Source organism: Chlamydotis macqueenii, chromosome 3, assembly GCF_036417535.1.
Source record: "Chlamydotis macqueenii isolate bChlMac1 chromosome 3, bChlMac1.mat, whole genome shotgun sequence".
NCBI lineage: Eukaryota > Metazoa > Chordata > Aves > Otidiformes > Otididae > Chlamydotis > Chlamydotis macqueenii.
Window position 1 is genome coordinate 25,300,639 of NC_141558.1, and position 14,632 is coordinate 25,315,270.

General features: G+C 33.9%; 1 protein-coding gene across 4 annotated transcripts in view; it reads left to right on the plus strand.

Moving 5' to 3' along the window:
- Window positions 1-14,632, plus strand: part of MCPH1 (microcephalin 1) — a 134,084-nt gene that overhangs the window by 11,743 nt on the left and 107,709 nt on the right. For 3 of the 4 annotated variants that reach the window (XR_015258073.1, XM_086743983.1, XM_086743985.1), the window contains exons 4-9: window positions 3,094-3,178; window positions 3,814-3,934; window positions 4,242-4,382; window positions 5,586-5,681; window positions 7,026-8,030; window positions 14,440-14,552. Coding sequence is in view for 3 of the 4 variants with exons in the window: in XM_086743983.1 (XP_086600109.1) it covers window positions 3,094-3,178; window positions 3,814-3,934; window positions 4,242-4,382; window positions 5,586-5,681; window positions 7,026-8,030; window positions 14,440-14,552 (1,561 nt within the window). In the remaining variant the exon portion in view is untranslated. The remainder of the gene's footprint in view (window positions 1-3,093; window positions 3,179-3,813; window positions 3,935-4,241; window positions 4,383-5,585; window positions 5,682-7,025; window positions 8,031-14,439; window positions 14,553-14,632) is intronic. The other variant, XM_086743984.1, reaches the window with a different exon arrangement.

A 14,632-nucleotide genomic window follows, 5' to 3' on the forward strand; every position in this document is an offset into this window, starting at 1 on the left:
GTTGGTAAAGAGTAGGTCAATCAGGGCACCACCCCTGGTAGGCTCTTGTACCAGCTGCATAAGGAAACTATCTTCCACACCCTCTAGGAACCTTTTGGGCTGTTTCCTCTGCGCTGTATGATATTCCCAGCATATATCAGGGAAGTTGAAGTCTCCCACCAGAACGAGTGTTGGCAATAGCACGACTCGCTCAGGCTGCTCATAGAACGCCTCGTCCTTCTTTTCATCCTGATTAGGCGGTCTATAACAGACACCCACCATGATGTCACCCCTACAGGCCTTTCCTCTGATCCTTATCCATAGACACTCAACTGTATCATTCCCAACCCCAAGCTCTTCAATGTCAAAATAGACTTTAATATAAAGGGCCACACCACCACCCTTCCTTCCTCGTCTATCTCTTCTGAAGAGCTTGTAGCCTTCCATCACAGCACTCCAGTCGTGGGAGTGGTCCCACCACGTTTCAGTAATAGCAACCAGGTCATAGTTATCCTGCTGCACAATCGCTTCCAGCTCCTCCTGCTTGTTGCTCATGCTGCGTGCATTGGTGTAGATGCACTTCAGCCAAGACAGCTGGCTCAGCCGCAGATCGAGCGCCGTTCCCCTGGGCTCTTCCCTTGTGGGCCTTGTTTTGTCCCCTTCCCCCTTCGTAGCTAGTTTAAAGATCTGTCGATAAGCCCCACCAGCTCCTGTGCTACGATTCGTTGCCCCCTGTGAGATAGGTGGGTTCCACAAACAGAAGACAGGCCAGGGGCCGAGTAAACTGCCCCATGATCAAAGAACCCAAAGTTTCTCTCTCGACACCAGCCTCTAAGCCAATTATTCATTAATGGAACTTTCCAAGCCCACTCCATGCCGCTCACTGACCCTGAAGGTATAGAACAGAAGATCACTTGAGCTCCTGCTCCTTGAACCAAACGCCCTAAACCCCTGAAATCTCTTTTCATAGTACTTTTCGATGTTTGAGCTTTGAAAACACCGGACAAGGAATCAAATCATAAACAGCTGCTCCAGTGTTTCCCAATTCTTCTGCTTTGTGCTAAATACTTTCCCACTTAACAGCTAGTGGACCCCTACTTCCAAAGCGTTATGCGTGTACACTAGTGTTGTCTTTCCCTGAGACTGCTTGAGCCTTTCAGAGGAACATGCCCTATGATCTGAAAAATACCATAATACTCCCTGTTTTTTTGTAAAAGCCAGCACAAATTGCAAGAGTTTATGCAGTATTTAGTGAACACTGCCTTGTTGAACTCTTCCTGGATTTCCAGTGCTCTCTCTCCAATGATCTGCCTCAAACTTGTATTGGAAACTTCTGCTTTATAGTATGAGCATCTATTTAAACCTAAATTGAATGCAGTTCTACAGTTTAATAGGAAGTAATTTGTTTGGGAAGATGATTCTTTAAAATAAGATGATAACTGAAATTCCCCAAAATACTTAACTCCACAGTAGATGTATTTTTAATTAAAAACAAAATGAAGTGTTTTATTTCCTTTTTTTGTTTTCTAAAAATGGTAGATATATCTAACTTTTAAAGTAGTGCACAAAATCATGGACTTGCTATAAGATTCATGCAAATAAATTGTAAGTTTAATGCAAAATTAGTGACAGCTTCTGAATCACTAAAAAAAATTCTTTTAGTACTTCTTCAGCTCAAATACCTCAAGGAGCAGCCAAAAAAAAAATCAAAACCCAACAACAAAAAGGACCCTAGATAAGATAGAATTGCTACAATCTGTGTCCAAATTAAGAATACTTAATACTTCCAAATCAACCCCATAATTGGGAGACTCTGCCTACGTATTCTTAGTACAGTAACTCAGTCATGTCACAAATAAGACAGATAAATTATTTACATTCAGATTTGTCTGCAAAGTAAAAAAAAATCTTATAAGATATTTAATGGACAAATTTTCTTCTATTTAGCTTCTCTGAATCAATGAAATCTATGAATTAATGTAAATTTTTATGTAGTCTGCATCTATGCTGATTATTATCCAGAATTTAGTAACAGCTGCTGAAGTCCAGTGTATTGAATATCATCTCTATTTGATGCTTCAGAGAACTCTAAACTCAGTTAGTTTGACAAATGCATGTAACGGTTTGGCTCTTTATTCAAAACTGAGTAACTAAGCATTTGATTATAATTCTACAGCTACAAGCTTTATAGCAGTTTGATCACTAGGTGTCACTAGAATCACAGTTTTGAATGACTTCTGGGGGAATTTTAGTGTAGTCTGCAAAGGTTCCATGCTCTTTCCCATAATCGGTTTTATTATTTATTGTTTGAAAGTAAAACTGTATTTAACTATTTTGATCAAAATAACTTTAATTTATATATTACTAACCAAATTCTTGTCTCAACATCATCCTTAGTGTTCACAGTCTACTGTATTTGTATCATATTCCAAGATAACATTACTCCCACTGTCTTCAAGTCAGTCTTTGAAATGAAAAGACAGGGAAAACTAAGGGTAAGGTATCAGTTGGATTTTTTGTTTCGTAATTAGAAAAAAAAATTTATAAATATAGATTGCTTCTTAATAATGGACTGGTTTTAGCATTGCATATACAGAGAGAAGGTAGAAAACTGAGACTAATGGGTAAGATGTAAAAGCCAGAGTCAGATGAAGCTGCCTTCCTTATTTGCCTGAATAGAAGAATTTCCTCCCCAGCCCCCCACCATGACATTCTGTAGATTGTAGTTAGGAGTTCATTGTCATCACAGTGACCAAGTTAATGTTAAGTTCAGTAGCTAGTGAACAAAGAAGGCAACAGTCCTCACAAAAATCAGGACAGGATTTGAGATTCATGGGCATCTGGCCAGAAGGACTTAATACAGTGATTTTGGAATACGTGGAAAATAACTATGAGTGTGCATCTTTGAAGTGCACACAGCAATTTAGAGGGCATGATTAGGACAAAAATTTGTGTTGTGTCCTTTTTTTTTTTTTTCAGTATTACAGTACTTATGCTAAAGATACACACTTAGGAAGGGTTGATATTTCATTATTACAAACAACTCTTTATGCAATAAAGATTCTCATTCTTAAAAAAAAGTTAATACCAAATCTGTTCTGATTTGTTATACAGATGTCGAGAAACTGGAGTACATGTTGATGAATCCTTATTTCCTGCAGTAGACACTAATGAAGGATTGCCACTACTGATCAAAAAAGTGAGTGAGATTTTTTTTTGTTTTTTTTTTTAAGTAGACATACAGTAGTAAACTTTAATGTTTTGAACTTGACTTCCTGACCTCAGGCATTTGAACTGTTTATTTTCAGAATATTCTGTAAACTCTCCCTATCCATCTGAGTAGGTTTTTAAAGCTATGGTGATGTGACACCTTATCTGAAGAAAGCATAATAAAAGTGGAGTTTTTATATTGGTGAATAAAGAAATGAAGACTTAAATTAAAATGACATAATGATTAGCTAATAAAAAAAACCATGACTACCATGTGGCTTATGTTTCACTGAGTTAAAACAAACCCTAAAATCCTGATATTAAAAAAATATATTTTAAGCCTTAGCTTTGCTACAGGCAAAAAAGAAAAGATGGTGACTTAGTCTCCTTTCTGTTAAAATCTAATCTAAAAAAAATCTGTTAGGTTCTTTCTTATTTCATATTAAAGTTCACTTTGGAAAATGTTAACTTCTGCAATTACCTGTGACTCTCAACGAGGTGATAATAAGTAGCATACAGTTAAACACTGATAATAGATACTGTGATAAAGTAGTAGGCAAATAGGAAGTGTAGTTACTTCTGGCAGTTTATACCATATAATCAATAGTTTTGTGTGTCTTCTAGCACAAATGTATGCAGCCGAAAGACTTTGTTCAGAAAACTCCGGAAAATGATAGAAAGCTGCGGAGAAGACTGGACCAGATGGCTACAGAATTAGCTGTACAAAAAATAGCAGTTACTGCTGGTAAGAACTTCTTTGGACTAAGAGTCAAATATCTTAAGTTACTTCTTTAAAACACTTAATGGGTTTCAATTTTTGTTTGGTTTTGTTTGTTTGTTTGGTTTTTTTTACTGTTATGCATCTCACCATGAGAAATGAAGTTGACTTAATTTTTACACAGTTCTTTGCGAGTTCATGGTATTAAGGCATCTGAAGTGATGTTAGGTATAACGAACCTAATTTTTTCAATTTTTTTTGAAATAAGTGAAACTTCATCTGAAGCTGTTATAGCATGTAAATATTCATGTACAAATGCAATTTCTTTGTGTAGAAACTGATGTACCAGTTTTACTGTTTGAAGACGATGGTTCACTTATATACAGCCCTGTTAATAAGATAAAAGGTCAATGCAGTGCAATGGAAAGAAGAATAAAGGAGATGAAGGAAAAAAGAGAAAATCTTTCTCCTGCTGGTAAGAAGTTAAATTTTACTTATCCATGAACACGCACAAATGGCTACCATCTTTTTTGCTGAGTTTTTGGCACAGTTGTCTTCCTCTATTCTTCAGAATTTTTTTCATATCTTACTTGCTTCTTCCAAGGTTTTGAGTAGATGTTAATGTTTAGCTTTTAGTTTCTTTCCATTGAAGGGCACAAGAAGTCATGGAAGACAATGATTGCAAAAAGGAATTAATCACTAGGCTACTCAAGAGGACTAATGTTAAGCTAGACTTTCTAAACATATAAATCGATATTATCACGACTTGGTTAAACTTTACAGCAAGGCTCTAAATCTTATTTTCTGTTAAATTTTAATGTGAATGCTGTATTTTGCAAAGATTGTAATGTTATTACTCCCAGGCCAACAATTTAAAAAGGAGTCCAAAACTGATGAGACATCTTTTCAGATACTAAAGAACAGGATTTTTTAAAATTAATGAATTTCAACAACCTAATTGAATAAATCTAGTTGATTTCAAAATGCAGATCATGGGGAATTAAATCTAGATTGCAGTTCTGAAATTATTTTTTTTAGTATTTGCATTACCTTACTATGAAAGTATTGAGGTCTAAGTCATTAGATTTTGCCAGTTATTAGTAGGCTGGAATTTGTAGTATTGTAGTACTATTTTAAGTCTATGTCAACTAGACTGTCAGTTTATAATTTTGAAAATAATTGTGGGAGGAAAGTAAAGAACTAGTGATACATGGATGAGAAATTAAATCTCATATATTTTAGCATGGCTTGTATTTATTTTCTCTTTGAGTTTTAAGCTAATACCTTCAAATGTTTTGAAAAGTATTTCTGCTATATCTAGGCTTTGCTGCTAATTGCAGAATTTGACAGATTCTTTAGTAAAATGCCTCAACTGACTTAGAAGGGTCTATAGTATTTTTTAAATAGTTTGCCGTCATTCTTTAGTTTCAGAAAACTGTGATGCTGAATTACCTAGAAAAAAAATTGCTTAAAATTGTAGAATTTCTAATAGCTTTTCTGTTAGCATGTAAATTTGAGATATTGTTGAGCAGTCTATAATTATTTATATGGTTATAGGTGGTTTGCAAAGCAATGGGTTGTCTTTTACAATTGAGCTATTTTGAAATATGAATAGATGGTGTGGGAATCTGTATGTTTGCAAATAGTACTAACTAGTTTATTATTTACAAATTCCTAGCTTCACAAATGTCTCAAATAGCTCCAAGTAGTTCACCAGGAGACCGCCCACTGTCTAGCTGTGTCTTTACTAACTCAGAAGATGCATTGTCACCAGGTAACTAACACAACTTTATATATTACAGAAAGTAACAATAATGCGTGGCCTGTATATCTTATTTTGGAAAGTATGGTGTACTGAAATGGGAACTGTATGTATTTTGTCTGTCAATTATATTTAAAGCTGAATTATTTTAGTTTTTCTTAACTGGCAAAGTATGTAGAAGTGAGAATACAAGGAAAATGAAGCGTGAGGAATCATGTTGGGTAAATGCTCTGCCTGACTGCTGTGTTGTTTGCCTCACTTCCTCCTCTTTTCTCACACCATTCCACATTAATGGCTTCTTGTGCTGGCATGGTGTCAGTCTTCTCTGCTTTTAGTGATCTTGCATAGAATACAGAGTGCACACTAAACAGTGTGATGTGGGAAGTTAAAAAGATAATTGAATGAAAGAAACCTAATGTATCTTCCAGCTTAAGTATTCAGGGATCGAAGAAATAACAAAAGTAAAAATAAATCAGTTTTTAAAATGTTTTATAGTTGCAGGTGAATTCAAGTAGTTTGATGTCAAGGTTCTTGTTTTCATAAAGTTAAAGGTTTGTTCCTGCGTTTTGGCACAGTAGCAGGATGTAAGGGAGAAGATTATTGTGAAGGCTGTTGAGCTGTGTCAGCGGGCGTTTTAACAGCATTAATCATGTATGCAATGGGCGTGTACTTCAGACCTATATCTTCTGTCAGTCACACGAGCAAAAGCTGAAGTCAGATGCTCAGTAGAAAACTAAGGAGAAGACAGTCTTTAGAGTCTTTAGAATTCATAATGAGGGCCACTTGACCGGTCTGCCTACTCTCCATTCTACTCCAGCAGTAACCTGTACCTCGTACTGTTTTCAAGTATTGTATTTTGTTGACATCATACAGGAATTGTCATCCTAGCTTACTTGAGAACAGGGGTGGTATTTTGTAGCCATGAACAGCTTGGTATGCCTTCTTGCAATGTTAGGGAGAAGTAATATCTTAATACTGAAAGTAGCATAGCTGTGCCAACAATCTTTTTTATTTTGTTAAGTTAGTTGTGGTGGTAATGCAAGAGTGAAAGGGATTTCCTCTGCTGCTTTTTTTAAAGAAAGCAGAACAGGACTTAATGGGTGCTTATTACCACATAAGAAGAAATGATAGCTAAAGCTTTTGTAGCTTCTTGTCAACATAGAATGTGTTTTGTTTCTAATCCATTTTTTGTTTAGTTTTTGACTTACTGTAGAATATCCAGAGAAGTGGCTAAATCCTTGTTTCCTTCTTTCAGTAATTTTGTATTTTACTAACTAATTTTGTATTTTACTAACAAATTGGTACTTTTCCTGTTTTGTTAAACACATTTATATTGCCACTTTTCATATTTTGCAGGAGAACAAATGGAAGACTGCTTGAACTCAAGTTATGATTATCTTTGGGGAACCTGTAAATCAAAGAGACAGAAAACAGAGTTAGTAAAACATGCCTGTGATACTTCGACTGATATTCATGTATCCATGAATTCTCCCTCTCCTAGCCGTGAGCACAGGAGCTCAACACCAAAAAAATATAGCAGAAAAAGCTTAAGAAATAAAAAGATTTTGCAGCATGCTTTGGATGATAAATTGTCTTTAGAAAAGAAAGATCTAAAAAAGTTTCCAGAGAAAAATCAGAAGGATGAAAATAGCATGACTACTTCATTTGCAAATGAAAGTTCTCTTCTCCAGATCAAGGTCTTGGGTCATATTACTCCTTCCAGAAAAATACTCAAGTTAAATACAGTTCCTGCTTTGATGGATGATCTCTGTAATTCACCTATGAATAATGAAGACTTAAATACATATTCGTTGGATAGAAGCTCCCCTGTTGACACAAATGATTGTATTCTTGAAGACAAGAAGAGGAAGAAACTACAAACACTCCCTAGTTTGAAACTAACTACCTCAGAACTGGGTGCATCAGGGTCTAAAGAGTTCTTGCAAGCAATTACTACATGTAGCAAGTCTTTTTGCACTGAAGAGAATTCTTATGATGACTTCTTTTCATCATCTAATTTGAATGAAGTACGTGTACAAGTACCAAAGGAATCACAGAATCTTCCTGAGGTTTGTTGCAAAGACTCATTTACAAGCATGGACTCACTTGATATGAGTTTCTCTAAGCCACATACTACTTCCAAGAAAAGTAGGGAAAAGTCTATTCCAACAAATGATGTTTCAGCAAAGAAAAACTTCAAGCTAGCTGATAATCCTGGAAGTGTGCCCTTAAATTATATGTCAGATAGTGAACGAGCTGACATTACAGAAGCTCTAGATTCTGGTGATGTGAATAGGCTGCCTTGGCATGCTCATGAAAAATCCTACAGAACCAATGTGAATTACTGTACTCATACTACTGGTAAGTCGCTACATAGAGCTGGAAAATGAAAAGAGATCATATTGCATTAGATATACTCATGCAACTAAATTGCAAAATAAACTCATTCCCAAGGGAGAAATATTTCGGAATTACACCAAAGGAAGAAGATGCTGCAGTACTGACTTTATTTTTGAGTAAAATGAATGAGTGCATAGGATCCAAAAGAACACCCTTTGTTTTCCTATGCATTAGAAACACAAAGAAGTCACGAAGAGATAAGGAAACTGTGCTCACAAAATGCAACAAAAGTAGTGTGAGCTGCCTTTTCCCCTAATGCTTGGTATTCTGTACACTTTCTGCTGCTATTCAAAATCTGTTTAAGAAACAGTGGTCCTTCTGTTTTAAGTGTTATGGTACTCTTGTAAATTGTTTATAAGTAACTCCTTATCATTGAGTCCCCTGTTCAAATTATTTTTATTTCACAAATTAAAATTGCTACTTTAGATTAATTGTAGTTAAGGGCATAACATCTCTAGCGGAAAAAAAAAATACTTGAGTTAGCCTTTTCTAACTTGTGCTATGAGGAAGATTGAATGAGACATTTGAGGGCATGTGCAAGAGTAGCAGTGTGTCTTTTTCAGCCATGGCTTTTTTAATATGGAACTGATCCTAGTTTTTAATAATAATTTTAAGAGTATTTTTTATATTTTCTAGTGGGTTTAGCCTAATTTATTTCAATGTAATTGTATACTGGAATATTGAATCTCAGGAATTTCCCTGAAAAAGTGCACCTAACTTGCGTTGGGGTAGTCAATTTCAGATTTTGATATTTTGAGCTCTGTTTGTCAAATTTTACATAGGATTAAATATTTGTAATTACAATTGTATATTTTAGGCATTTGTTTTCCACAGAAAATTCTACAGCAGTCCATCAATGAATTATGTAAAATTAATTATTAAATTAAAAGGCTCAACAGACTTGGTATCAGACTTAGAAAATTATCCAGTAGAAATGTTGAACAGTGACTGTGCCTATATCTATGGACAATAAGTTGCTGTCAGCTGCAATTTTGGCTTCACTACATGTGTATTTTAATACCTGGATTGCATCATTATAATATAGGTTTTAAAAAAAAAAAAGTTGATGCAGGTGTATATTGTACAAGTATAAATGTACACCCATAAATGTATGAACCTACTATATATGGTTTTGCCATGTGGCGACATACTAGATGATCCTTAAATTATGAGTTCTTTATGTCAAAACAATCTAGTTTTTCATTAAACAATCTTGAAAACAAATGGGAAAGGAGAAAATGTTTACTACTTTTAAACTTAGGTATACTGGTTAATTTTAGAGTTAATTCTGACTTAAATTCTAGTGATGAAATTATTAGCACTGTTCTAGCCTATTATGCTTTTATTCTCTTGCTGGACAACTTGTTTAAGGTAGCATATTTTGGAGGAGAGGAAGAAGGAACAGTATTCAGCAAATGAAAGTTATCCAGTGTTTATACTTTTTTTCCTTTTTGTTAGGAACTTCTGTAAGTCTCAATTTATATTTCTAGTGACTTTAATAGTAACTGTGATTTATCAGTGATGGCCATTTTCCCAAGTATAATGTATTCGGCTTCATGCATTTGTCGTGTGTGTAGTCAAGTAGAACCTCAAGTTTGACAGCTCATATGAGCTCACTTAAAGATGGAAGGAATCAGTAATGAAAGATGAGTTGTATTTTCCCTAATAATGCAAATTCTGTGGAAGAAAATGAAAATCTTGTTTTAGACTTACTACTGTGACACTGTATGATGGAATAAGTGATTTTTATTAAATACAGGTTTCATATTTTCTTCTTTTCTGCTTCAATGTAAGTTATTTCTTGTCCCTGTTAAGGGGTAAATAAATAGTAAATTGCTTTGTTTTTCTGTATGTTGTACATTATTTGAAAATTGGTAAATACAGCATATTATTTTTTAAAACTAAATAATTATTTTTACTCATTATATATATACAGTTAGGAGTAATCAAATATCCATATAACATTTAATAATATCCGTATACATTTTAAATATCAAACATTTTTCTTGCCCATTTTTTCCTTATGATTTTAGGTCAGTGGCACTACCCAGTGTCTTTAATGACAAGATTTTATAAGATTTTCTTTCCACGGACTACTTGGAACATTTGATTTTTAAAGTAGAAGTGTAATATGCAGGCTAATCTGAAACTAATTTTTCAAGTCCTGATACTTATGTTGTAGCAAACTTCAGGTTCCTTTGTAGGGTATGGTCAAGGCTACCCAATTGTTCTGCTGAACATGCATAAACATGGCTACTTGTTTGCATCTTACTCTAAGTCATAAGTTGAGAACTGTCACAAATACAAAAGATGAAATTAATTAGGCATTATAGAAGTATTAAAAGATACTTTCCTATTCAGATTCACTTTTTCTTTCTCAGCTTTTTTTTCTGGAAATGAAATACATTTTCTGTCCTTCTGATTAAACCAGCCATACTTGATAAATTTCAGTGCTCTGTTTCTGGAGATGAAATACATTTTCTGGCCTTCTAATTTAACCAGCTGTACCTGATAAATTTCAGTGCTCTGTAATCAATAAGTGCTGTGTAACTAGATTTTGTCTGTCAATGCCTAAATTTTTAGCAGTTATAAAGTAAGGAAAATTGTGGCTTTTCTCTATCATAAATATAAGTTTATGGAAACGCAGTAACACTGCCTTTTGTGAAAGTTAATGATCTGTGTTACTAGGAAAGCCTTAAAATTTCTTTGTCATTCATGTTGTAAATTGCTTTACTTGGAAATCCAGTCCATCTGCTTATAACTTTTTCTCAGTAGTGCTGATGGTAGGATAAATTGGGACTTGAACCACATGGTTTAGAATGCCAATACTAGCTCAGATTTGATCAATTCCTATGACTTTTCATCTGAAAGCTGTAACTAAATAATATTGGGCAAGAAATGCAAGAGTATGCTCTTTTATGCTCTTATCATCCTAAAATTATTTAGCAATTTGAACTCAGACTTTGCATTATTTTCAGTCTTGAAAGTAAACTTAAGGCTTGGCTGAATTAATGTATGGTGAATGTGGGAGCCAAATATTATCTTAGTTAGCCAAAATACATAAACTAAGACATATTATAGAGTAATTAATCTAGTTCAATGTTAGCAGAATAATATTCCAGATTCTCCATCTTATCTGGTCCAAAAATGATTAAGTTTAATTTAGATTAATGAGTTTTTACCTGAGATTCTAGGTGCTTAATGCTGCTGAAATACTGTTTATGTCTTTAAAAATACATGTGAGAACTTCCTTGGATTTGATGTGCCTTTTTTTTTTTCTTCAGTTTTGGAAGAAGACAAGCTCACTAAAAATACTGTATGATGTCATCTATTGACATTTTATTATGTCCTTTTGAAAAAAAAAGAGAGATAAAAAAGAAAACTATTTCTTCCTTGATTCCGTGGGTTTTTTTGTCTTCACAAAAAAAAAAAGTTTAATTGTAACTAATTATTAAAAAAAAAAAGGAAACATATTTCTGAATAAAATAACAGGTTGAGGATTATTTTAACGTATAAATTTACAAAGCCTGATGACACTTGTCCTACCGCGCATAACAAACTAGATGAAATTGTTCTAAACCATTAACAGGTTCTCTTTGAGAATCTGGTAGGCACATAAGCTTTCAGAAGACTTGAGGAAGTTGTGTTCTGAATAGGAAAAACTTGGTATTTGCCTATGCTGGAGTAACTACAACAACAATGACAACAGAAGTTATTAAATATCCTAGGCATAGGTACCTGAAGGATTATTAATGATGACAAATTCTTACTTTCTTCGTAGTTGGGGTAAATAACTCGGTGGATAGGTACAAAACAGTATATATGATATAACTTAATTTCAGTTACATTTCATTATTATATTCTTAGAACACTATGCTGTAGTTAAAAATTTTATTAGGTAGACATGATTGATCTGATTGAACAAAACTAGCTCATTGTGCCTAATCATTACTTTGCTTTTTAACTCGAAACATGAAATGGAATTTTGAAGGTAATATTCTGGTTCAAAACTTCTCACTGGTGAGAAGTGATCATGAATGAGTAGAAGCTTAAATTGTAAATTAAAGCCACTCTAATTTGTTATAATACTTCAGAGGGCTATCAGAGTTGCTGATTTTGATACCAGTCATTGAGCAATTTTTTTAGAAGAGGATTTAGGGGATCTGATGGACCACAGTGACAATAAATTACCTGCATATTTGAGCTAAATTTAGGGATAACTAACAGTTGATGGAATTGCTTCAAAAAGTTCTGTTGAGTTTATCTGAAATAGCCTAGGAAGAGCTATTAAAGATTAAAACTCCTTACTTATGACTGAGGAACTGTTTTTAAAAGAAGCAATGAGGTGAAAACAAACAATAGACAGGGAAGCTTGAGACCTACAGAGTGGAAAAACTAGAAAGTGCTTGAGAAATCCTGATAGTCAGCAGAGAAGCAGTAGGAACTGAATCGCAAAGAATAGTCCTTCTTTATGTAATGCATAAGATTGCCAGGGTGATAATCAGATGATAGACATTGTCCCCTATACCTGTTTTCCTGTAAATGTGAAGAACCGATGAGAGTAAACCCTAACTGGAAAGAGGTCCAAGCATACAGGTCTTGAGACTTTAATCTCAAGTGGAACAAGAGCTGCAGAGCTTGAGCATTCAGGCCAAGAGTGGCAAAAAGAATATTACACCACTTCTCACTGCCCCCTCCAAGCCATCCCTCAAAAAAAAAAAAAACCCAAAACAGCGTCTCATCCTTTTACAATGACTGAAATTACTTACTGGAAATTAACAGAGACATACCTTCCTTTATCCCCATCTGCTTGGGGTAAAGCAATGGAGTAGATCATCTCCTCATGTCCCATGGTGTGGTTTTGTTTTGTTTTGTGGTTTTTTTGAGATTCTAAATACATGTTTAAAAAATCTGTTCTCCAAGTAAAAAGAGTAAAATTTAAATTTCTTAGCTTTTTTTTTTTAATTCTGTGGCAAGATCTTTCCTCCTCTTCCACTTGCCATCATTCCTGCTCTGTGATTGAAGATGATGGGCCTTAGTGCAATACCAAATAAAATCAAGATAATTAAGTAATTAGTTCTCCCTTTGTTAAATGATACTTTTTGTTTAAATATTGGGTTAAATTAGTGATTGTACTTGAAAGCCAGCTTTACATGTATTACACAATAATTACTGTAATACTATGTAAATTAGTGCGAAATTTGCAACATTAGTGTGAAGAAGTGATGAAACTTTGACTAGTTTAATAGGTTATAGTTTTAAAATAAATAATCAGTAGTGGAAAATGTTTGCCCTAATTTGTTTTGTTGTAATTTTTTGTTGTGTCATCTCAAGGATTACAAGTTCAAGTAGCTGACAGGAAAAACAGATTATTCTTAGTTATATATACAGTCAGACTAGTAAACATGGATAGTAGCCTTCAGTATTTTCCAAAAGTAATCAGAAGAAGTTTCTTTGGGAGGAGCTGAATTTAGACCACTTTAATCACTAATTATTAAACTTTAACTGGTCTCATGTATTTCTTTGAAATGAAAAATTTATGAATGTCCTAAAGTAGACTCCATTGAATTAAATTTGGGAAAAATTATGTACTTAAACTCTCAGTAATTAAAATTTCACTGATCGAAAGATAGATGAAAGTTTTTTCATCTTATGCAAGCAACCTAATTTCTCAAATTATTTAAAAGTTTATTATTTAGTGCTTATAAAAGTCATCTTGACAGTGCTGAAGAATTGAATATATGTTAGTTCACAAAATAAGTGACGAAAAATGCTGCTTTTTGGCAGCCACATTAGAGTACATTCTTATGATGGTGTCTTTTTCTAAGTAATTGAAGTAATATACTGATGCACATGCAATCCTTGCTTGCTAACAGCTTCCCAGATTTGCTTGCAACGTGTCATTTGAAAACATGTTTCAGACCTCCAGTCATTTTAGATAAATGCAGTGTGCACTGAAAGCATTGACATTTCAATAAGAAAGGAAAAATCTAACTACCACTGCTTCAAACTCTCAAAACAACTCTGTATTCAGAGAAACTGCAAATTTTTTAATAAACAGAAAGCAATTTAACTCTTTCTCTCCTTGTGGTTAATGTATGGTTTTCAAAATACTGGAAACTGGGAGTTTTACAACTAGTTTATTTACAAGATCAGATACTGAAAGATGAAGTCAGATGCTTCAATGTTGGGGGTTTTTTTTCTGTAACTGAAATATTACAGATGAAAAACCTGGTACAAATTATTAACTTAGGTATCTTAATTGTGCATAGCTCTACATGCTATGATAAAATAATTGGTGGCAGTTTCATTTCACAAGATTGCATTTTTCATTTCAAGTTTCTAAATTTATAATACACTTGGTTTCTAGGTGATGAAAATGAAGTTTCAGAGTGTCATGTTACTGATGGTTCTTGCAAAATTTCTCATGAAGAAAAGAATAAGCCCAATGGGAGGTTAAGAAAAACTAGAAGACTCCAAAAGGTCAGTTTAACTGGACACATTTTTAAGTTCTTTATTTTTCTTGGAGAATCGAGTGCCTTTGTATGTACAAAAAAGAAATG